The 22,614-nt window shown below is 41.0% G+C and overlaps 1 protein-coding gene across 4 annotated transcripts in view; it reads left to right on the top strand.

Moving 5' to 3' along the window:
- The first annotated feature begins 9 nt into the window (after positions 1-9).
- HNRNPD (heterogeneous nuclear ribonucleoprotein D) overlaps positions 10-22,614 on the top strand; it is a 27,053-nt gene continuing 4,448 nt past the window's right edge. The window contains exons 1-7 of one of the 4 annotated variants that reach the window (XM_037896756.2): positions 10-358; positions 2,683-2,739; positions 15,971-16,139; positions 17,868-18,029; positions 19,062-19,193; positions 20,656-20,755; positions 20,848-20,994. In XM_037896756.2, coding sequence (XP_037752684.1) covers positions 162-358; positions 2,683-2,739; positions 15,971-16,139; positions 17,868-18,029; positions 19,062-19,193; positions 20,656-20,755; positions 20,848-20,994 — 964 coding nt within the window. In that variant the 5' untranslated portion in view covers positions 10-161. Of the gene's footprint in view, positions 359-2,682; positions 2,740-11,333; positions 14,727-15,970; positions 16,140-17,867; positions 18,030-19,061; positions 19,194-20,655; positions 20,756-20,847; positions 20,995-22,614 lie in introns of those variants that run through there. The other 3 variants (XR_005225059.2, XM_037896757.2, XM_043545619.1) reach the window with 3 other exon arrangements.

Here is a 22,614-nt window from a genome sequence, read left to right as displayed (position 1 = left end):
GTTCGCGGCGGCGGCGGCGCCATTAAAGCGGGAGAAGGAGGCACCGTAGCTAGGTCCGCCGGCCGGAGTACCAGCCCTCGCGGTCTTAGCCGGCAGGCGGAAGCGGGCATCCGCGCGCGCCTGTCTCGAGCTCGCCGCGGCTCCTAGGGCGCGGCAGTGTCATGTCGGAGCAGCAGTTCGGGGGGGACTCGGCAGCCGGAGGCGGCTCGGCGGAGCAGGCGGAGCAGCAGGAGGGGATGGCTGGGGCGGGCGGCGCGGAAGGGGGAGGCGGCGGAGGAGGAGGCGGTGGTGGCGGCGGCGGCGCTGCTGAGTCGGAGGGAGCCAAGATAGACGCGAGCAAGAACGAGGAGGATGAAGGGTGAGTAACGGCCGCTCTGGGCGGGGAGGCGGCTCCCGGCCTGTCCCTCCCCCTTTTCCCCCGGCCGCGCGGTGGGGTTTCCCGCTGTTTACGTCTCAGTGGCCAGGGGCCCGCAGTGACAGCCTCAACAGCCGCCGCCACCAACCCCGTGCCTGGGGGCAGTTTACGCGGGAGCCCAGGATCCCTGTGGCGGGGCGGCCTATCCCCGCCCCGGCTCGGCGGCAGTAAAGCGCCTCGGGCCGCGTCGGGAGATGCCGCGCGATTATCGCCGCCCCTGCTCGGCCGGTTCCCTCGCGGAGTGGGGCAGGGAGACCGCGGCTGAGTGTGTCTGCAAGTGGGAGACGAGGCTGGCTGGGACGCTTTGGGCCGCCCTAGGAAAGTTCAACTTCTCCACCTCACTGGGGTGTCGCCCTTGGGCGAGTGCTCCCCATAATTTCACTTCCACTGGCTGCAGGATCGAGTCCCTAATCCTCAACCCCGTAGGCACAGCAGGCTTTATCCGTCCTGCAACAGCTAAAGGCACTTAAACACACTTTTGTCTGAGGATTTTTTACTCTGGCAGATCACGCCTAAGATTGCTATAACTGAAAAGCTATCAAGAATACTTTTGGTTTTCAGTTTACTTTGTGCATTGGCTGCATCAGTTACCGGCTAGTTCTGCTGTGAGCTGGGTTGGATAATGCAGTGCCGCTGTACCTGAGTCTTGTTGCAATTGTGGATGACACTGTAATGAGACTAACTAATCTCAGGTTGACAGTGTTTAAGTGACTGCTCAGGGTCTCACAGTCAGCTACTGGCAGAATGGAATCCAGGAGTTCCTACTTAATGTGCTCTCTCAGCTAGTGTTGTGAACTGTTGGTATTCCTCTAATCCACCTTTCCCACACCTTTGTGTTAGTTTGTACTCTGCCGGGTAAACTACATTGTGCCATCAACAGCTCCCAATCTTTTTCTGAAAATCCCTTCCGTGATCTCGCCCAGCTCAAAATGTCGTATTTTCACACTTATTTATTGCTGCCTTTAGCTTTAAAGGAGGTAATTATAGTATCTAGTGTGAAGTATACATTGAATCCCTATTTTAGGGTTTTATACTCTGCTCATCATTGTAGTGCCTTCTATGAAAAGTTAATAGCAACAGCAAAGTCTTTAGTGGACTTCATGGATTCTGACTCTTCTCAGGATAAAAACTCTGCCTGGAGTATTTTTGTTTTGTTTTAGGCTTTTATTATCATTTTTTAGGAAACAGAAATGGCATCTTAACTCAGCCAATCTGTTGTCTGTCATTCAGTCACATCTGCTTTTCATTGCTGCCTGAAATAAGCATTTACTGCTTTTTTCACTTGTAAGCCATACAGAGGCAACCCAGCAAAAGTTATATGGATTATATTTCTCCTTGTGTCTCGACAGGAGTATTTGCTAAATTCTAATTGCACCATCTTTATTGTTGGTGATGGTATATAAGCCAAAAAGAACTTTGTTTTTGTTTTGTTTTTTAAATTGATTTTACAGGGCTTGTAATATGGAACCTTACAATGCCATTAGCTACTTTTCAGAATAGAATTGCACTCCAAAATTTGTACTGTTCAGAACACTTAAGTTAAAAGAGTGTTCAAAGCTATAGTTAAATCTAGATTTATGGTCTGTGTGGATTGAGTGTTTGAGATTTGCTTGGGGTTAGGTAACACTTATTAAGTAACCATAACTTTTCCTAATCAAGACAAATCTTTAAATCCATATTTAGGCTTGTAAATCAGTGGCCTATCTTTCAGAATGGGGAGCCTGTTGCTGCTCCTGTTGAAGAGCATCTGCTCAGTACCTCTGGAAAATCAGGCCACTTCTGTTTAGGTACCTAACTGTAGGCACTGATGTTGGAAAAATTTAGTCAATGATTCTAGTTGGTGAACAACAAATTAGCCTTTGGGAAGGTGATATAAACATCAAGAAACTAAACCATAACAGAAGTGCAAGATTTTTAGTTGTATTACCATGTGCAATACTATGGCATGCGCATAATTTATTACTGAGATGTAGTCTTGAGCTGTGAACATCCATCTGTAATCTATTGATATGCTACTGTGCTAATTGCTGTTTTAGCTTGTTTTTCCCTGTAATGTTTTTGGCCCCTTTGCTGGTATCATTTTAATGGCTGCTGTGGGCTCTTGCTCATCTTCAGGTTGTTTAGACACTTAAACATCTCTGCTTGATAGCTAGCTACAGTGATTACACTAAGTCTTATAAAAAGTATAAATAAGTTAAAACTGTAATCCTAACAAATGCTGAAAATTGAATTTTGATCAGTTACTGTATTGGTTGGTTGTTCTCTAGCAATTCAAACTCCTCCCCATGGCTTTCTGAAGCGGCAGCGCCACAGCGGGAAGAATGGTAAAACTTTACATTTATTTCTAAATGCTCAAGGGCTCTGATAGCAATAAATTGAAAAGCATTTTGGGGGGCACCTGTCTGGCTTGTGCCACTAACTGGCAACTTTTAATCCCCAGGACAAATTCCCGGTGGTTATTGCTTAAATATCTAATAGGCTATATGACCTGCGAAACTATAAAATTTTGTATGTGCAGGGTCTAATGTATAGGCTTAAAAAAATTGTGTTACTTAAATGGCTTGTATTCTATGATTATGTAACTACCATTTAGTCAAACAAGATGCATTGTATTAGTGTTCCTTTATATTAATGAAGAAATATCTAAATATTGACTGAGTGTTGTTAAATGGATATAATGTCCCTCTGATTTTCATCCTAATGCATTTACCTTTCTTTCATTTCCAAGTAAAATGAAGTGAGGTTTACTGAAAGTAAATCTTTTGTTTTAAATAGTACAAAGTGTTGGATTATAAGAGCCATCCTTTTGGAAGAAGCAAAAATCTTACTGAATTTGCTGTAACCAAAGGTTGTCTTAGATTGCTTATGTGAAAAATTCTTAGTAAAATCAGCCCTTAATCTTCTGAAGACAACTGCTAATGCGTGGTGTGAGATGAGCAAATTTGCCAATTTATAACTAAGATTTCATTTTAAAGCTTGCCTTGAATTAGTAGTAATTAGCATAATATAAGGTATGCTAAGTATCTCATTAATGTTTACCTTTAACTAATAATTGAAATTAAATGCATCCAAAGTACCTTTAAAGTAAACAGTTTGTTAAATATGTTCCAGAAATGTTAAATATGCTGATCTTTTTAGATTAGGCACTGAGTACTCACCTGAGTATTACAATTGCCAGTATTCTTTCTGTTTCTGTACACCAGTGGTTCTCAAATTAGGGTCGCCGCTTGTTCAGGGAAAGCCCCTGGCAGGCCGGGCCAGTTTGTTTACCTTCCACGTCCGCAGATTTGGCGGATCGCGGCTCCCACTGGCCCGTGGTTTGCTTCTCCAGGCCAATGGGGGCTGCAGGAAGGGCGGCCAGCACATTCCTGGGCCTGGGCCGCTTCTCGCAGCCCCCATTGGCCTGGAGCGGCGAACCGTGGCCAGTGGGAGCAGCGATCGGCCGAACCTGCGGACACGGCAGGTAAACCAACCAGCCCGGCCTGCCAGGGGCTTTCCCTGAACAAGCGGCGGCCCTAGTTTGAGAACCACTGCTGTGCACAACAGAATAGACCAGGATTCATTGAAGTGTAGTCCTAAATATGTTTGTGATCTCCAATACAGTGAGACTCTGCAGCAACATACTTTTCTCTTAAGTACCACCAAACCATAGTTCAGAGGGGCTTCAATTAACTCAGTTTTCTAATTTGAAATGGCTTCCTCCCCTCCTGGGGGTGACATACTAGTCGAATGGTAGAGTAGAAGACAGGCTCATTGAATGAGGATAACTTCCGTACGGCAGATCTGTCTCCCGCCCTCTGCAAACATGCTTGGAAGCCTCTTGATTTCCCTCCCTGCTTACACAATGGCTTGACTGAGAGCAGAGAGAAAAATCAGAATTTTTTTCTTTAAAAACAAAAGCTTCAAACACTTTATTTGACATTGGTAAATATTTACATACAGTATCTTCCTGTTTTCCTTTGACTTGGTTTTGAGTTTTATAACTTAAAAGTTCACAACTGTTGTTTCTGCCATGTCTTTGCTGTTTAATGCACGGTCAGTTGAGGGTTGGGACTAGATTGTGGATGAGGTTTTGTGGAGGGTCATGATTGTCAGCCTAGACTGTAAGAGTAACTTTGCTGAATGGTGTCAGAACATACCAGGTAATGCTTGCACTGTATTGTATTAATTCCCTCCGCTAAAGAGCCTCAGGATGTTGTTGATCTTGTCTCCCAGAACTTGAATGCTAGACTTGAAAAAAATCCACGTGTCATTTCTCATAGGAAATTTCCTGACAGGCCTATCAGAGGAGGACCCAAGTAGCAACAGTTTCTGCAGTATTTAAGCTTTCCCCTAAGTCAGTTCTACACATGGAAGGCTTTGTTGGTAAACTTATTCCAGTCCCCCACTTCCCCTGAGCAAAATTAGTTATAGGTCCAAAAGTGCGGTTTCGCCAGTGTAACCGTGTGTATATTAAGCGTTTTTGCCAGTATAGCTGTGTGTGTCGCTCTCAAATCCAATCTCTTACCACCATAGCTGTTCTGGGAAAAGTTTGTAGTATAGATTTGGCATTAGTTTTAAGCTCTTACAGTTGTGACAGTAACCTTCCAAATGTCGTCTGGTTGTAAACTGATGAAGTATTGTTTTACCAAGTCTGTAGGCACAATTAAAAGGAGCTTGTAAACTTCAAATTTTGAAATTCACTACACTTCCCGATAGAATTTTCTTTAAGTAAAAATAAAACTTCAGAAGGGCTCTTCTGCTCCCCCATTTACACAGCTACTTTTTTTTCAGCAGGGAGCACATGGAGGAGAAATTGTCCATAAACTACTGTCAGATGCACCAAGTTGTTTAATGAAAACTCCCCGAAAATGTGTGTTCTCTAACTTTTTTATGTAAATTAGGCATTCCAAATAACTGTAGTAGGTTTCAAGACTTCCTGAGACTATTTTTTTCCCCCAAGATGACTGTTCCTTTAACAAGAATCGTCAATTCTGCTGATACTCAAAACCCTATATACAGCACTGAAACTCTCAAGTCGCATGTCATCTTCACATTACTGCTTGGGCAAGATCAGGGCAACAGCAGAGGCAAGCATTGTGGATATATTCATGTGGGAGAACGATCCAAGGGGAAAAGCTGGGGCTGGCGAAGTTAGAGTAGCAGAGACCGAACCCGCCACGTACAGGCACACCTCTTATTGAGGTGGGAATAGAGACCAGAAACTGATTTCCCTTCCAGCATCTTTAAATTTATAAGTCTCCACTAGTCAGAAGTGATTGATCTTTAAAAAACAAAAACCCACCTGTCAGGAACAGTCCCTGGCAAAAAATAGAGCGTACACATCAGATTTCAGTGGCTGCTATGTATGTTGAAATATTTTGATTAAGGCTTGCTTGCACTTTGTGTGGTGCAATCCTGAAAACTTACTATCTTCTTACCTATTTGCCTGTATATGTTAGAAAGTTTGGTTTGTAAACTTAGGGCCTCAGTGACTGCTTTTCTTACCCTGGAGTTTTGGAGTTTGAGTATGTTCTGAATTATTTGGCTACTGATTGACAAAGTCATAAACTCAGCCTTTAAAGGTAGGCCCGTCACCTTCTTAGCTTTGTCTCATCTTCCTCCCACTCCTTTTTTTCAGTTCCTTGCTCCATATTTTCTGCCTTTTTTTTCACTTCTGTACAGCTTTGAGTCTCTAATCCTTATATGTTTTCTGGGATGTTTCCAGGATCTCATCTCTTTAAAGGTTTCATGACATTGTAACCTTCTTCTGAGAGCTGGAGAGACATGGCTTCCTCTCTGCCCTGTAAATGCTGCTTCTGCGATCTGAGAGTTTATGGGATGCATTTACATTCCACAGTGACTGGCTGCAGTAGTTCTCACCCATGTGAATTGGCTGGCTCAAAAATCTTTGTTATAGCTTTCTCATTTCAATTCATATTGAAAGTAAGCTCCTGAAGTCTTAATTCAGAGTGTAGTCTTGATTTCTGGTCAAGGTCTAGGAGAATGCCTCATGTTATCCACTGAACCACCACTGTGAGGGTGCATTACTTGGGAATTAGTGACTATGTAGGAAGAGGTGATGGTCCAGATTTCTAAAGAGGATTGGTAACACCAAACCACAAGCTGATTACTAGGGTCCTACCAAATTCACGACCATGAAAAACGCGTCCCGGCCCGTGAAATCTGCTCTTTTGTGTGCTTTTACCCTATACTGTACTATTCATGGGCAAGACCAGAGTTTCTCAGATTGGGGGTCCTGACCCAAAAGGGAGTTGCAAGGTTATTTTAGGCTGGTCGTTGTATTTCTACCCTTACTTTTGCACTGCTTTCAGAGCTGGGTGGCTGGAGAGCAGTGGCTGTTGGCCAGCAGAAATAAGGGTGGCAATACCATACCATGCCACCTGCACTGCTGCCTTTAGAGCTGGGCGGCCTGATAGTGGTGGCTGCTGACTGAGGGCCCAGCTCTGTAGGCAGCAACGCAGAAGTAAGGGAAGCATGGTATGGTATTGCCACCCTTATTTCTGTGGTGCTGCTGGTGGTGGCACTGCCTTCAGAGCTGGGCTCCTGGCTAGGAGCCACGACTCTCCACCACAGTAATGTTGTGACCACCCCACAACTTCTTTTTGGCTCCGGACCCCTACAATTACAACACTGAAATTTCAGATTTAAATAGCTGAAATTGTGAAATTTATTATTTTTAATATCTTATGACTGTGACGTTGACCAAAATGGACTGTGCATTTGGTAGGGCCATACTGATTACATAGGAAATCCTCTGAGGAAACTGTTGATACTGTCATTCTTCCTAAAGGTATTTTGAAGTGATTTTTTTTAGGGAGATTGATTCTTCCTTGTTCGTTGGTCAGACATTGTCAGTTTGGCTTTATGCAGCATATCCAGAGAATTTGTGTTGTGTACATTAGTGAGTTGGTTTGATACTGCATTTTTCTCTAGTAATTTGCCGAGGAAATACTCTTCTGAAGAGATTCCACTTTTCCAGAGGCCATATTGCTAACATTGTTCATTGTTGAGGCTACGTTTATGTCACAGAGGTCATGGAAGTCAGGGAATCCGTGATTTCCAGAAACCTCCATGACATTCTCTGCTTCAGCCCCAGGGGTTATTGGACTCTGGAGCTGGCAGGGTTCCCGCAACAGGGGGCCCCCTGCAGTGTTGCATTGACAGGTGACAGACTCCTGAGGGGGCTCTCCTCAGGGTTCCAGTGACAGGCAACAGCCTCAGGTGCGCACAAGGGGGGATGCCTCAGGTGAGTGGCTGTGGGTGTTCCATTTTCTCTTTGGGAAATATGGTCACCCTGCAGCTCCCAGCTGCCATAGGTGGAGGAGGGCACCCCTGCAGCTTCCAGCTGCTGTGGCCAGAGGGGGAACCCCACAGGTCCTAGCCACCACGGTGGTGGGGGAAACCATGAAGCTGCCGCAGCAACAAAAGTTACAGACAGGTTACTGCTTCCGTGACATGTCCATGGCTTTTACTAAAAATAATTGTAACAAAAACTTAGCCTTATTTATTGTACCTGTAAAATATATTTCTGCGGCTTTCATTGGCAGTGACCTTTTCTGCCTTATTAGTCTTATGAAATTGTTCCATTCTTACATTACTGCATCACAGGCTACTATGTACATTACTGGCACCTATATATACCCACCATACATCAGGGTGGTTAAATAAAGGAGTCCATTCCATAGCTAGCATAAGGTCTTTTAAACTCTGTGGTACTGTCTAATTCCACTCAACTTTAACTTCTGGGTTTATAACGGCCTCATTTCCCCCCTGGAGATGCTAAACACCTTTAGCTCCCATTGACTTCAGTTGGTAGTGTGGGTACTCGGCATGTGTTTTTGTTTTTTTTTTAATCTGTTTATATTCTCTGAAACTTCAGCATGCAGGTTGCCACTTTTAAAACCCAGTATTGTGTAACTGGGATAATTTTTACAAATACAAAATTTCCTGGACTTTGACTGGTGGGAATAATGTACAGTGGAGTTGCATCTTACGCGGGGGTCAGGTTCTAAAGTCAGCGCGTAAGGCGAAAATCGCTTACAGTCAAAATTACCCTTGAAAATCCCTTAAATTGCCCATGAAGTACAGTATACTGTACATGGTTTTGTGTATACAACCGGTACAGTAATATGTATAATATATACAGTAATGTACAGTATATAATAGAGTACATATGGAAAATATAATTTTACAGTACTGTATTTTTAATTACAGGGGGTTGTCAGGGCTTGATATTGATCTAGGAGATGGGAGGTGACGGAGAGCGAGTTGTAGACGATGTGGTTGGCTCTGGTTCAGCTCGAGAAGTTGATTGCATAGGCTCATCTGCTGCTGGTTGTTTTTCCTTGTAAAACATGGTGATCGGCAACTGTCGCTGTTGTCTCTTGAGCTGCTCAAACATTTCTTGTTACGGTCTCAAATCGTCCATAATACTACGTGTGATTTTGAGGCTTCGTTCCATAGAGGAATCACATTCAGAAATTAAATCATTCAAGTGTTTCGCTGCTTGGAACACTTCAGCAAATTTATGAAGATTCCAACTTGCTGGCTCTTCCTGTTCGTTGTCGTCATCTTCATCTTCTGTAGACGATTTTATCAGTTCCTGTAACTCTTGGTTAGTCAGTGTTTCTCTATGGCTCTCAATTAATTCTTCAGTTTTTTCCTCAAGGATGTTGACGAAGCCATCACCACCCATTTGGCTGGCCACCTGAACAGTGTGTTTCACTTTTTTGTCAATGGTCGGGAAGCCCTTAAAATCATTCACACATTCTTTCCATAGGTTTCGCCAACATGCATTGACTGTTTCAGGCTTGATTGCATCCATTGCCTGTTTAAAATAAGTGATACAATCGGCAATGTTGAAGGACTTCCGACACTCCATCACATTAAGACTGGGCTCAGCATCCATAGCGCTACGTATCCGTGGGAACATAAGCCTCGTGTACGTGGTCTTGAAACAGCGAATCATGCCTTGGTCGAGAGGTTGGAGGATGCAAGTGGTATGGAGGGGCGTGGGGAGAAAGATGACTTCCGCATCATTATGCGCAGACCGGAGTGCTGCAGGGTGGCCAGGAGCATTGTCTATGATCAGCAACACTTTAAAGTCAAGTCCTTTCTCTTCGAGGTACCGCTTGACCTCCTGAATGAAACACTTGCGGAACCAATCCAGAAATAATGCTGCTGTCACCCAAGCCTTTTTATTTGATTGCCAGAACACAGGCAGGAGATTTTTGTTCTTGCCTTTTAGGGCACAGGGATTTGCAGCCCTGTAGAGGAAGCCCAGCTTTATTAAATGCACAGCCACATTGCCATAAAACAACAGTCACACGGTCTTTAGCTGCTTTGAAGCCAGGGGCTTGTCTTTCTGATTTCGAAGTGTAAGTGCGGTTGGGCGTTTTTTTTCCGGAAGAACCCAGTCTCGTCAGCATTAAAAACTTGTTCCGGAAGATAGCCCTTTTCTTCTATGATTTTTCTTTAATTGTTCGGGGTAGGCTTTTGCTGCCTCTTCGTTGGCAGGTGCAGCTTCATCTGTAGTCTGCATGTTTTTGAGGTTGAAGCGGTTCCTAAAACTGTTAAGCCAACCTTGGCTGGCTTTGAATTCCTTCTCATCAGAAGGTTGTCCCTCTTCGGCGAGAGGTTTGAACAGCGCATAGAGGCTAAGAGCCTTTTCTCACAACGTTTTGCCATCGATAGGCACACGTTTACGGTTCATGTCTTCCAGCCATAAGTAGAATGCCTTTTCAGTCTTTACTAAAGTCTTATCACGCACCTGGCTCGTTATTGGAGCACTGGATGCCACGGCTGGATGAATTTCTCTGTCTTGAATCTTGATGGCACGGATGCTAGATTCATTGCGGCCATATTTACGCGCCATGTTGGAGACGGACATACCGTCTCTCAGTAAGTCCAACACAGCCAGTTTTTCCTCCAGCGTTAGAACACATCACTGTTTCTTCAGTTGAGCACCAGATGAAGTAGTTGGCTTGTGTTTAGGGGCCATGTTGTACGAAAAATACGTACAGTATCTTTAAACATTAGAATCACACTCAGCGCGGCAAGATGCTCAGACTATGAGAGGCATGCGGGAACTGAGACCGACTGAGGGAACAGCAGATTCATGTCGCCCATCTCATGCTCACTCCGGGACATACGCTCATTGAGTGGAATGGTGGATGGAATCGCCCACGCTATTTACAGGTATCTTGTTGTTTTTTCTTTAGGCCGAGCACGTATAGTTGAATTCACATAAGTTAAATGCGTATATGATGCGACTCACCTGTACTGTCTTTTTTTTTTTTTTTTTTTTTTTTTTTTTAAGATAAATCCTGTGAACTGTTCCAGTTGTATTCCTATCAGATGCCACCTGTGAATCACCACAGTTAAGATCAGTTCAGGTGCTCAATTTGGTTGTGGTACTCCTCATCTCCCAGTTTGGCTGATAGAGCTAGCCTGGCTTTCGAGGCACACTGTAAAGTCTCTCTGTTTCCTCATACTTTTGAAGAGAAGGAACTTGATGGGGCACTTGGGTCTGGGCATGAGTATTATGACACAACACAGACTTCTGGCACCACCACTAAATTCCTATTTTAAAAAGAAAATTAATAATATTTACAAATAAAAACAAAACAACCCAAAACTTAATGCAAACAGTTTTTACACCAAGGGAAAGGAGTCATAGCCCCCCCAAAGTCCACCAGGGGATTTATTGTTGCTGTTGATTTTAAGTGGAAGATTCTTAGATACTACAGTGATACACAGCAGTATAAAATCCCACAATAGATGGCTATTAGCACTTGAGTTGGAAGTTGGTTGATTTTGCTGGGTAGATTGACATGAGCTCTTGCCGACCCAAGTAACATTAGTGGCTAGGCTGGGTTGTATCAGCAGCATCAAGCTCATGTCATTAGTGGACTTGCTTCCCATATTTAACCTATTTTAAATGGAGCATTTCATACAGTATTTCTATATCAATAATTCAATAACTTTTCATTACAAAAGTAACATGTAATGCATAGCATAATTATCCATTCAAACACTTCGAAAATCATTTTAATAACCAATGTAAATTATTCTGAGTCCTTAAGACGGATTGCAAGTGGAAATTCACTTTTAAATGAGGTGTACACAGTTAAAATCTTTTAAATTCAAACATCTAACTTTAAATTAATTTTAAAATTAAAATAGCAGGAAGGGGGGAAATGTGTAATGTTCATCTAATATCCCATGTAGCCAAAGGGAATCCTCACATGGTAAAAATAAGATAGATCTGGGTATTTTCACTCTGCTCATCAAACATAATATTTAAACACTGAGATAAATACAAAAGCCCAGATTCTAGGGAATCCAAAAGTAAAACACTTCTTTGAAAGTGGGAAATTAAAACCCATGTTGCTACTGTTTCATAAAAGAGTAAATACCATGTTAACTTCAGTCTTCAATAGACATACAATGCATTTTGTCAAATAGACAATCCTCTCTTACAACTTTTTAATGTTTAAAGTAGAGCTGTCAATTAATCATAGTTAACTAAAGCTGTTAATTCAAAAAAAAATCGCAATTAATTGCACTTATAACAATAGAATACCAATTGAAATTTATTAAATATTTTTGGATGTTTTTCTATATTTTCAATATTGACTTTAGTGGAACACAGAATACAAAGTGCACAGTGCTCACTTTATATTACTATTTTGATTACAAATATATGTACTGTAAAAATGAAAAAACAAATAGTATTTTTCATTTCACCTCATGCAAGTACTGAAGTGCAATCTCTTTATCATGAAAGTGTAACTTACAAATGCAGATTATTTTTTGGTTACATAACTGCACTCAAAAATAAAACAGTATAAAACTTTAGAGCCTACAAGTCCACTGAGTCCTACTCCTTATTCTGCCAATCGCTAAGACAAACAAGTTTGTTTACTTTGATGGGAGATACTGCTGCCTGCTTCTTATTTACAGTGTCACCTGAAAGTGAGAACAGGTGTTTGCAGGGCACTTTTGTAGCCGGCGTTGCAAGGTATTTACATGCCAGATATGCTAAATATTTGTATGCACCTTTATGCTTCAGCCACCATTCCAGAGGACATGCTTTCATGCTGATGATGCTCATTAAAAATAATGCGTCAATTAAATTTGTGACTGTACTCCTTGGGAGGAGAACTGTATGTCTCCTGCTCTGTTTTACCCGCATTCTGCGTGTATTTCATGTTATAGCAGTCTCGGATGATGACCCTGCACATGTTTGTTTTAAGAACGCTTTCACAGCAGATTTGACAAAATGCAAAGAAGTTACTGATGTGAGATTTCTAAAAATAGCTACAGCACTCAACCCAAGGTTTAAGAATGGGAAGTGTTGTCCAAAATCTGAGAGGGACGATGTGTAGAACATGCTTTTAGAAGTCTTAAAAGAGCAACACTCTGATGCGCAAACTACAGAACCCAAACCACGAAAAAAGAAAATCAACCTTCTGCTGGTGGCATCCGACTCAGATGATGAAAATGAACATGCGTCGGTCCGCACTGCTTTGGATCGTTATCAAGGAGAATCCATCATCAGCATGGAAGCATGTCCTCTGGAATGGTGGTTGAAGCATGAAGGGACATGTGACTCTTTAGCGCATCTGGCAAATAAATGTCTTGCAATGCCAGCTGCAGCAGTACCGTATGAATGCCTCTTCTCACTTTCAGGTGACATAGTAAACAAGAAGCAGGCCGCATTATCTCCAGCAAATTGTAGCCAGCCTTGTTTGTCTGAGTGGTTGGCTGACCAAGAAGTAGGACTGAGGGGGACTTTTAGGCTCTAAAGTTTTACACTGTTTTATTTTTGAATGCAGGTTTTTTGTACATAATTCTATATTTATAAGTTCAACTTTCATGATAGAGAGATTACACTAGATTACTTGAATGAGGTGAATTGAAAAATACAATGTTTTTTACAGTGCAAATATTTGTAATAAATAGTGAGCACTGTACACTTTGTATTCTGTGTTGTAATTGAAATTAATATTTTTGAAAATTTAGTAAACATCCAAAAATATTTAAAATAAATGGTATTCTATTGTTTAACCGTGCGATTAATTTGTTTAACCGTTTGACAGCCCTAATTTAAAGATATTACAGTATTTTAGAGTACTTCAACATCTGTAAGAGCCAAAAAGGCTGGTCATGCTAATGGCCTATCTTAATCTAAACAGTATTGCTATGCTTATTTTATGGAAGTAGACAAAAAAATGTTTTTGTACTGTAAGTTTCCCTGTTTAGCCTTTTCAAGGGCATAATGATATGAGGGAAGGTTTTGGTAAGTTTGCATTGCTAAAATTTGCTCATTTATTGAGCCCTTCTGTAAGCATGTCATCTTTTTCTTTTCTTGCTTCACTCAGAAAAAAGTTCCCCAAATTGTTTGTTGGGAAATCTTATTCCCCAACATGCCATGGATATAACACTAAGCCTTTTCTTTTGTTATAAAAACCTTGAAAACTTGAAGAAATTCTCCCATAAATGTATCCTCCTAAATCAGTGATACTCAGACTGAGGCTCACGAGCTGCAAGTGGCTCTTTAATGCGTCTCCTGAGGCTCTTTGCAGCATGTGATATTAAAACACTGTGTGATTTCATTATTAACCAATAAGGATGCTTTTACTATGTTATTAACCAGTTGTAGTTGATAAAATTATATTTGGGCAGTCATTTTGCAGTGAGAATAATATATATAAAAGAAAATGAAACAGAGTTTTCACACTATTGGGGCTGTTTTAGGTAATATTGGTTGCTAATTGACTCCTGAACCACTGAAGTCTGAATATCGGTGTTTTAAAGCATCTCCGGAGCATAGAGCACGTCTGAGTGTCTGGCACCACTAATGTGGTGGTGCAACACTCAGTTGCCCAACTAACCCCTCCATATTTGTCTTGAAAGCACTAATCCTGGGAAGGGCTTCTAGTACTCTGTGGTAGAGAGCAAAGGCAATTGGAATAATATATGAAGGGATGGAGAGGAGTGGGTCTGCTGGGGATGAATTCATAATGTATGTATGTATTTATTTTTTGGTGGGGGGTGGGGGGAGATAAGTTGTAGTCACTGGTATTAAACATGTAACATCTGAAGGCTGGAGCCTCTCTCTCTGTCCACTGCAGTTGCATAAGGATTAGATAAATCTGTCAAAAGACTATGCATTCCTAAGGCCATGACTAACGTAGCAAGACCTGGAAGTGAGTGGCCTTGATGGTCCGATCTGTATGTGCAGCTTCGATTTAAAGAGGTCGTCCGGCATATAGTGATGTGACAGAACTCATGCTATGTGCTGGTATATATTTTGTAAAGTAACTTTGTGCACATGTTTAACATAGAGGAGTTCGGATTTCTATTGTGTGCTGAGGAACATTCTAGTGATTTCTAGAATGAATACAAATAAGTTTTAGTTGGGGCAATAAAGAGAACTAGGTCTTGTCAGAAATGTCTTTGCAGATCTGGCTGGATCTTGTTTTCTCTTGTGATTTTTGGAGCCAATATAAAGCAAAATTACTTTAAAATGATTCTTTACTGGAATGGGTACAAATAACGGTTTTCTAATAGTTTTAGGAAAGATTCCATTCGCAATTTCACTTGATTAATTAAAGTTGACAAAAATCATAAAATGTCCCCTTCTGAGGAGGTAAGATGTTTGGCCTTTTCACCCCTTATTTCCCAACTCTTTGCATTGGGAGAGTAACTTGATTCCAAACTATCTAGTGTACCACCATATTTACAATTAAAATGAAAATCAAACTTGGATGAGCCTACCCACATTAAGTCGCATGGCCAGTTTGATTGGGAAAACAATGGATTTACAACTTGTTTGGGCACTCATTTTTGAAATAACACATGGCCTCATCAGTATATAATTTTATAAATTTAGTATTGGTCTTGGTCGGAGCACATAACTTTAGAGTCATGCTCCAGTACTGCATACTCCCCTTCTATGTGAGTAGAGTAATTTGTCCCCAACTTGGTAGAGTTTTTGTCTAGGAACTTTAGTGGCAAACCAGACATATTTGTGCCTGTCCAGCCCAGACTGGCATATACGGCTCAATGGGTAATCTGCACTTACTTTGTGATTTATTTTGAAAAGTAACTATGGAATAATGACAACTTAATCAACATTTGATCCTCTGTGGGGCTGAGTGAGTGCAACTGAGAACAGAATGTGGTTGGAAGGATCTTCGGTGGTGGTGGTGTGAAGTAGGAAGAATCCTCCTTGTCTTCTCAGCCCCCACATTGAGTTTGTAGGGCTGGCAGCTTAATAAGTCTTATTTGTAAACTAAATAAATGACAGACACAAATATGGAACTCAAAATGTCACTTTTACGTAGATTTTTCAGTTGTGGCAAATTTGACCAGGACCACTTTCTGAAATGTAGAGGGATGATCAGATGTATAACGGGGTATTGCTGATAGTATCCTACCAAAGTTCCCTAATTGGAAAAATGAGCTCTTATGATAAAATAAAATATATCCTGTATATCAAATTTTAGAACAAGATTATTAATTTGTTAATATCTGTCTTTACAGGAAAATGTTCATTGGAGGCCTTAGCTGGGACACTACAAAGAAAGATCTGAAGGACTACTTCTCCAAATTTGGTGAAGTCGTAGACTGCACTCTGAAGTTAGATCCTATCACAGGGAGATCAAGGGGTTTTGGCTTTGTACTTTTTAAAGAGTCTGAGAGTGTAGATAAGGTAGTGTTATTCTCTAATCTAATTAATTCATTTACCCTTTAAATGAACAGTACAGAAACTCAGTAATAAGTTTCTTGCGTGCATCTAGTTTACATAATCTATTAAAAAGATACAGCTTTGAGAAGCAATATTTTTCCAGAGGCTGCTTTTTAAAATGCTTTTACTTCAGCCATCTATCTGACCTGTCCAACTCCTTGGCAGTGAACAGCATTTCTTGAAGCATGGTCTCATGTCCTTCACTGCAAGGAAATCTCTCTCAGCATGTCAGGCCTTAGTCCTTGTCTACACTACAGTGGTAGGTTGATGTCATCTGCTTTACATCGACCTCGCTACGGAAGTGTCTTCACTAACATTTGGTGCCCACCGCCGTAAGTGCATCTCTATGCTAACTTAGTAACACCACCTCTCCGAACAGTGTAGAGTCAGTCGATGTAATTAAGTTGATGCAGTGTCCGTGTAGACACTGCATTGCTTACTTCAACAGTTACTGGCTTTCAGGAGCTGTCTCACAATGCCCCACACTGACAATAGAATTGTTACAAGCGCTCCTGGTGAGGAGGTACACTGCCGACACAAGGAGCAGAGTGTGTGCGCGCACAAGCGATTTAATAACTGCGGTGGCTGTATGCCAGTGTAAGTTAGGTTAACATAATTTCGTAGCGTAGACAAGACCTCAGACACTACAGTATTAAATGCTGTCGAAAAAAACCTTCGCTATCCGTAACGCCCTTCGTTTCTGATTTTTTAACAAAAAATTCCTGGGTTTTACAAAAGCTGTTTGGTTTATACCAATTTTCACTTGAATATTAGACCATTCAAGTACCTGAAAATATGACTATTAGGAAAATCCAATACATTGTTAGATGTTTGTTGTTAATAAATTAAAAAGACAAGGTGAGTGAGTTAACATCTTTTATTAGGCCAACTTCTGTTGGTGTAAGACAAGCTTTTGAGCTTCTCTGTGTATTAGCTCTTCGCTCTAATATCCTGGGACTAACATGGCTACAACAACACTGCAAATGATAATAAATTAGTCTAAGTCTAAAGGCGAGGCTCTGTTAAAGCAATGTAATTTAATGTAGTGGCAAATACACGCACATGTGTATGTACTGTTAATGCACAGTATTATACTGTGTTTGCACTCTTTCAATATTCTTATTTTTCTCTATTTGTTGCCTGGCAGGTCCCACAATGTTTATCCTCGTATTTACCCAGAAAATGGAAGTAAACTTTTTGCACCAATTTTCACCCATTTTTAAATTTTTATAATAAAACTGATCAAGTTCTGGGAAATTTTAAACAATATAAAAAACAAAGGGCTTTGGATATCCAGTAGTGTGGAACCATCTGCTCAGCAACAATATTGGAGCTTATGTGGTCTAAACATATGGTAGTTCACAAACTGTAAAGGGAGAAGAAAGTGGTTTGATCTTTTTCAAACTTTCGTTTAGAGTACCTTCTTTGAATACTGTGTCCTTAACTTCCTTTTATGGCACTCGGCTCCGAAGTGATAAGTGGTTAGATGAAGAGTTTGGGAAGGAAACGTATAGTCAGTGTATATTGGCCCATATTGCAGACCTATTACTTGGTTATGCACTTGTAAAAGTGCTCAGTTTATGCCCATCTTTAGTTGATCCTGTATTTTTGGCATTACATTTTACCGAAAACTGCAGTAAAGTATTTAGTTAGTTTGAAAAGTCAAAATGTTGTTAACTTCAAATTTTATAGGTCATGGACCAAAAAGAACATAAACTGAATGGAAAAGTGATTGATCCTAAAAGAGCTAAAGCCATGAAAACAAAAGAACCTGTTAAAAAGATTTTTGTTGGTGGACTATCTCCAGATACACCTGAAGAGAAAATAAGGGAGTATTTTGGAGGTTTTGGTGAGGTATGTGACAAAAGCTGTTTAATCCACTTCTATTTTGAGTACCTTCTGACATGGAAACATTCTAATTTTGACAGTGGTGCTGCTTTAACACATGTTTTTAAAATGTTGAGGCTTAACATTATATGCCTGGCCAGTGTATTCTCTAGACCTAACTAGAGTGTTTGAAGTTTTTTAGACTAAGTGGGAATCTAATCTTGGTTTCTAAAGCAGTTCAGATTTGCCTTGAAAATTCTCTTCACCCAGTGGGCTGAGACATTTTTTTGAAAGGGGAGTAAAATACTTCTGCTTTATTTTCTAACATTATCTTAATGGTAAATGTGGGCAAAAGTATCTTTTGTGCTTTGCTGGTGAACCTCCATAAATTCTATAAAGCTGACTTAAATGGCTGCCTATTCCCCACTGACCTGGCGAATCCTTCTAACACGAACCTTTCAGCCCATGTCAACACAACAGTCAAGAAACCTGGTCACCAACTGGTTGTGCTCTACCCTGATTACAAATGAAGTTCCACTTTGTAATGTACTGTGGACCTTAACTGGTCTATGTTAAATTGGAACCTCCTTTGTAACTTGGGTAAGGAGATATGTTGGACATTCCTTACTTACATTGTTATATTTGCAGTCAAGTTCTTAAACTCCGGATCTAAAATTGTTCTTGTAACATGGTTTTAGTGCCAGGATGGGTAATACAGGTGCTATGACACTGGAACTACATCTCCTGGAAATTAGAAATACTTGACTGAAAAATACTGTGAAGCAAATCATGCTGATGTAATTATTGAAGACTTATTTAACATGTAACTTAAATTTGAATGTGAACATGAAATATATAGGTATCAGTTTCCATGTATGGTGAGAGCAAAATGCCTCTGCATGAAACTTGTTACCTGCATGTATCTGTTAAATAAGTTCAGTTAACTAATATGAGCTATGCAGATGTAACTTTGTGTGATTATCTGATTTTAAACATAGTAAAGTATGGAGGGTTGTTTAGTAAGAATGACATTGAAATATGTTAACTTGTTTTCACCAGGTGGAATCTATAGAACTCCCCATGGACAACAAAACCAACAAAAGGCGTGGATTCTGCTTTATTACTTTCAAGGATGAGGAACCAGTGAAGAAAATAATGGAAAAAAAATACCACAACGTCGGTCTTAGTAAAGTATGTTAAAGTCTTACTAGAGGAATTTTAAATTGCTTGTAGTAACAGAGCAAATAACTTTCTGTGTGTGGAATACATTAAGAGCTGCTTCCATTTTATTTGTGGTAGTATCCTAGAAATGTATGGTGTAGCTACAACAAAGTATTTTAGCTCATCGATGTTTGTATTATATAAGCACCAAGTGTGCGCCTCGTTTTTTGGTGCATATTGGGAATCCTTGTTCATGTCTTCCTCTAGAACAGAGACTCTGGGCCTTATGCCACTCTTGCTACCAAAAAGTTTGTGGCCTAAGGGCAGGTCTTCACTGCCCGCTGGATTGGCGGGTAGTGATTGATATATCGGGGATCGATTTATCGCATCTCATCTAGATGCGATAAATCGATCCCCCAACGTGCTCCCCGTTGACTCCGGAGAGGCTGAAGCAGAGTCGACGGGGGAGCAGCAGCGGTCGACTCGCCGCCGTCCTCGCAGCAACATAAGTCGACCTAAGATATGCAAACTTCAGCTATGCTATTTGCGTAGCTGAAGTTGCGTTATCTGAGGTCGACCCCCGCCCCTAGTGTAGACCAGGGCTTAGACAATTTATCATCCTTTTCATTCAGGGGTCTGGCAACAGCACACTCACTTACTCCTACTGGCAGGGCTCAATGCACCAACCTTCCCACCCCCCGCGTGAGACTTACCCCTCATCTCGTTCTGGACCCACTACAGCCTCCTTTAAGAACCTTGGAAACTCTCCCCTCCACAGCCTTCTCTGCCCTCTTCTACCGCATATGCTTTATCTATAGTTTTGAAATGGATTGTTTCTTTGAATCAGTATCATACTTGCATCCTGGTTTAATTGTTCAACCACTTGGAAATGCTTTCTTGTTAGTAAAATACTTAAGTGGAGTATAAACCAGTGAAAATTGTCTTAAACTGGTACTAAACCAAAATGGAAACATGCTTACTATCAGATCCTGGACTGTGTAGTTCAGAAATCCCATCACTTGTGTAAGTATGGCCAATAGCAAAAATAATGTAAAAATTAAAGCTTAAGTTTTACGTGACTGTTTACATACTGACAGCTGAGTTGAGCTTTCAAAACGTAACTGAGTAAAACTAGTGATGCTTTCATAATTCAATCTGGTCCAAACTTTCTAAGGCTATAAAATTTGTAAACCAGATGAAAAACTGAAGTATGGAAATAAAATTTAATCTAAACAATTCCTTTAAGAATTAGTGTCTATACCAGATGGGATGGAAACCGTTTGTCACTGAATTTTCACAGGCTATGAAATAGAGTAGGTAAATGTTTTTAGATTGAAGTTGTTTGTTGTTTTTCATAAGACTCCAGTGTGACTATTTTTTATTGTACGTTCTTCTCTTAACTAAAGTACTAACTTACAATCAGTTGGCTATAAATTACTTTAAAGACTGCTTTTTTTCCAATTAGGTTTGATTTTAACTTTTGGTCTTCTAGTGTGAAATAAAAGTAGCCATGTCAAAGGAACAGTATCAGCAGCAACAGCAATGGGGCAGTAGAGGAGGATTTGTTGGAAGAGCCCGTGGAAGAGGTGGTGGTAAGTTTGTGCTTAACTTTTTACTAATTTTAGAAAGGTGGCTATATTCTTTCAGTCTTCTAATGTTTTGGCAATTTACTACTGTGCTTCAGGCCCCAGTCAAAACTGGAACCAGGGATATAGCAACTACTGGAATCAGGGATATGGCAACTATGGCTACAACAGCCCAGGATATGGTGGCTACGGAGGATATGACTACACTGGTTACAACAACTACTATGGATATGGTGACTATAGCAGTAAGTACTGAGCTTTCTATATAAAGTGTTTGACTTCTGTTTTAAACTTGTACAGTGAGAAGGGATGTCAAATGACTTAAAGTACCCTACAAGGGTATTTTAAATCATGTTTAGTGTTTAATCTCTTGGAAGCCGGAATCAAAAATATATCCATACCTGTGCTCACTCCCCTGATCTCATAGAAATCTGTTTTTTGGGTTGATCTTGAGTTATTGACATTTAGTACTAATGGCAGCAGTTAACCATATGCATTGCTGGTATGCACATGGGATCTGCAGGTTTTTTCAGTGATTATCCCTTCTTTTTGACAGCTTCTGTACATTCCCTCTTCTGGTATATGCCACCTCTGGTGCTGAGCTGTGAAACTGCCTTGAAAAGCTGTGCCCGCTGGAAGATTCACAAGAGAACTCGCCCTATTTTATAGGGAGTGCAACCTCCCAATTGCTTCCAATTATCTGTCATTACAGAAAGCAAATGGAACTTACTTTTGTGTTCTCACACTGAATCTTCACTTAGCATACCCTCAATCTTTCTTCATGTGGTATAGGTTAGTTCAGTGTAGATGACCCTTTCCTTACCCTTTATTGCCACTGTGTTGGGCCCTAATTCCCACAGGGGCTTTAAGATTTGTACCACTTTTGGTGCCTCCTGTGCATGGGTGAAACTCATTTGGTAAAGCCAGAGTATGGTCTGTTAAGTATTTAGTCTGATATCTTGATGGGCCCGTGAAAGATACCAAGACCAGCCTCTGTGCTGAGACCCTCTGACATTAAAGCCAAGATGCACTGTGCCACTCCAGCCTTAATGCCACCTTCTACCATAGATTCAAGGTTGTAATCTCCTGTGTGCTCTACTGGGAGCAAATCCCTCATTTGGCATTGAATACATTCAAAGTGGCACTGAAGACAAGATCAGTGCCTCCTACCAAGACTTCAGTAGCATTGTCACTGACTCAGGAGGTGCCAACCTCCGTACCTGTTCCATGCTTGGCACCATTGCCAAGATAGTTTCTGTCTTTTTTTGTACTGACCCATGAGTTGCTTGAAGATTGTTGAGCACCAGTGTCAGCTCTTCTGCACACTCCTCTGGAGCTGGATGCTCCAGCATCAATTAACTTGGACTCCTTGCAGTTTAAGTCCCCCCAATTGCTTCCATCTTTGTTGGAGTGGGGTCCGCTTGTTGACAGTACTAGCCACCCTAATGCTTGCTTTCCCACAAAAGAACAACTGGATATAAACTGGCCATCAACAAGTTTAGGCTTGTAATTAGACAAAGGTTTCCAATCATCAGAAGAGTTCATCAGAAGTTCAGAGTTTTTAGCCTGCTTTTTGACTCCATTTTCCTTATTCTGCTGTATTCATTTCTTCCATTTCTTAGAATCATGAAATTTGTCATTTCATCATCACTTTCACCCAGGTTGCCTTCCACCTTCAGATTTGCAACCAATTCCTCCTTGTAGGTCACAATCAAGTCTAAAATGGCTGTTTCACTGGTTACTGCCTCTACTTTCTGAAACAAAAAAGTTTTCCCCAATAGGTTGCAAAAACTCACTGGAATTTTTGTGTTTTGCTGTATTTTTTCAATAAATGTCTGAGTAGTTAGTCCCCCATTACTAGCAGG

Source organism: Chelonia mydas, chromosome 4 (assembly GCF_015237465.2).
Source record: "Chelonia mydas isolate rCheMyd1 chromosome 4, rCheMyd1.pri.v2, whole genome shotgun sequence".
Lineage (NCBI taxonomy): Eukaryota > Metazoa > Chordata > Testudines > Cheloniidae > Chelonia > Chelonia mydas.
Note: the sequence above shows the minus strand (reverse complement) of the source record. Positions and strands in the feature narration are given on the sequence as shown.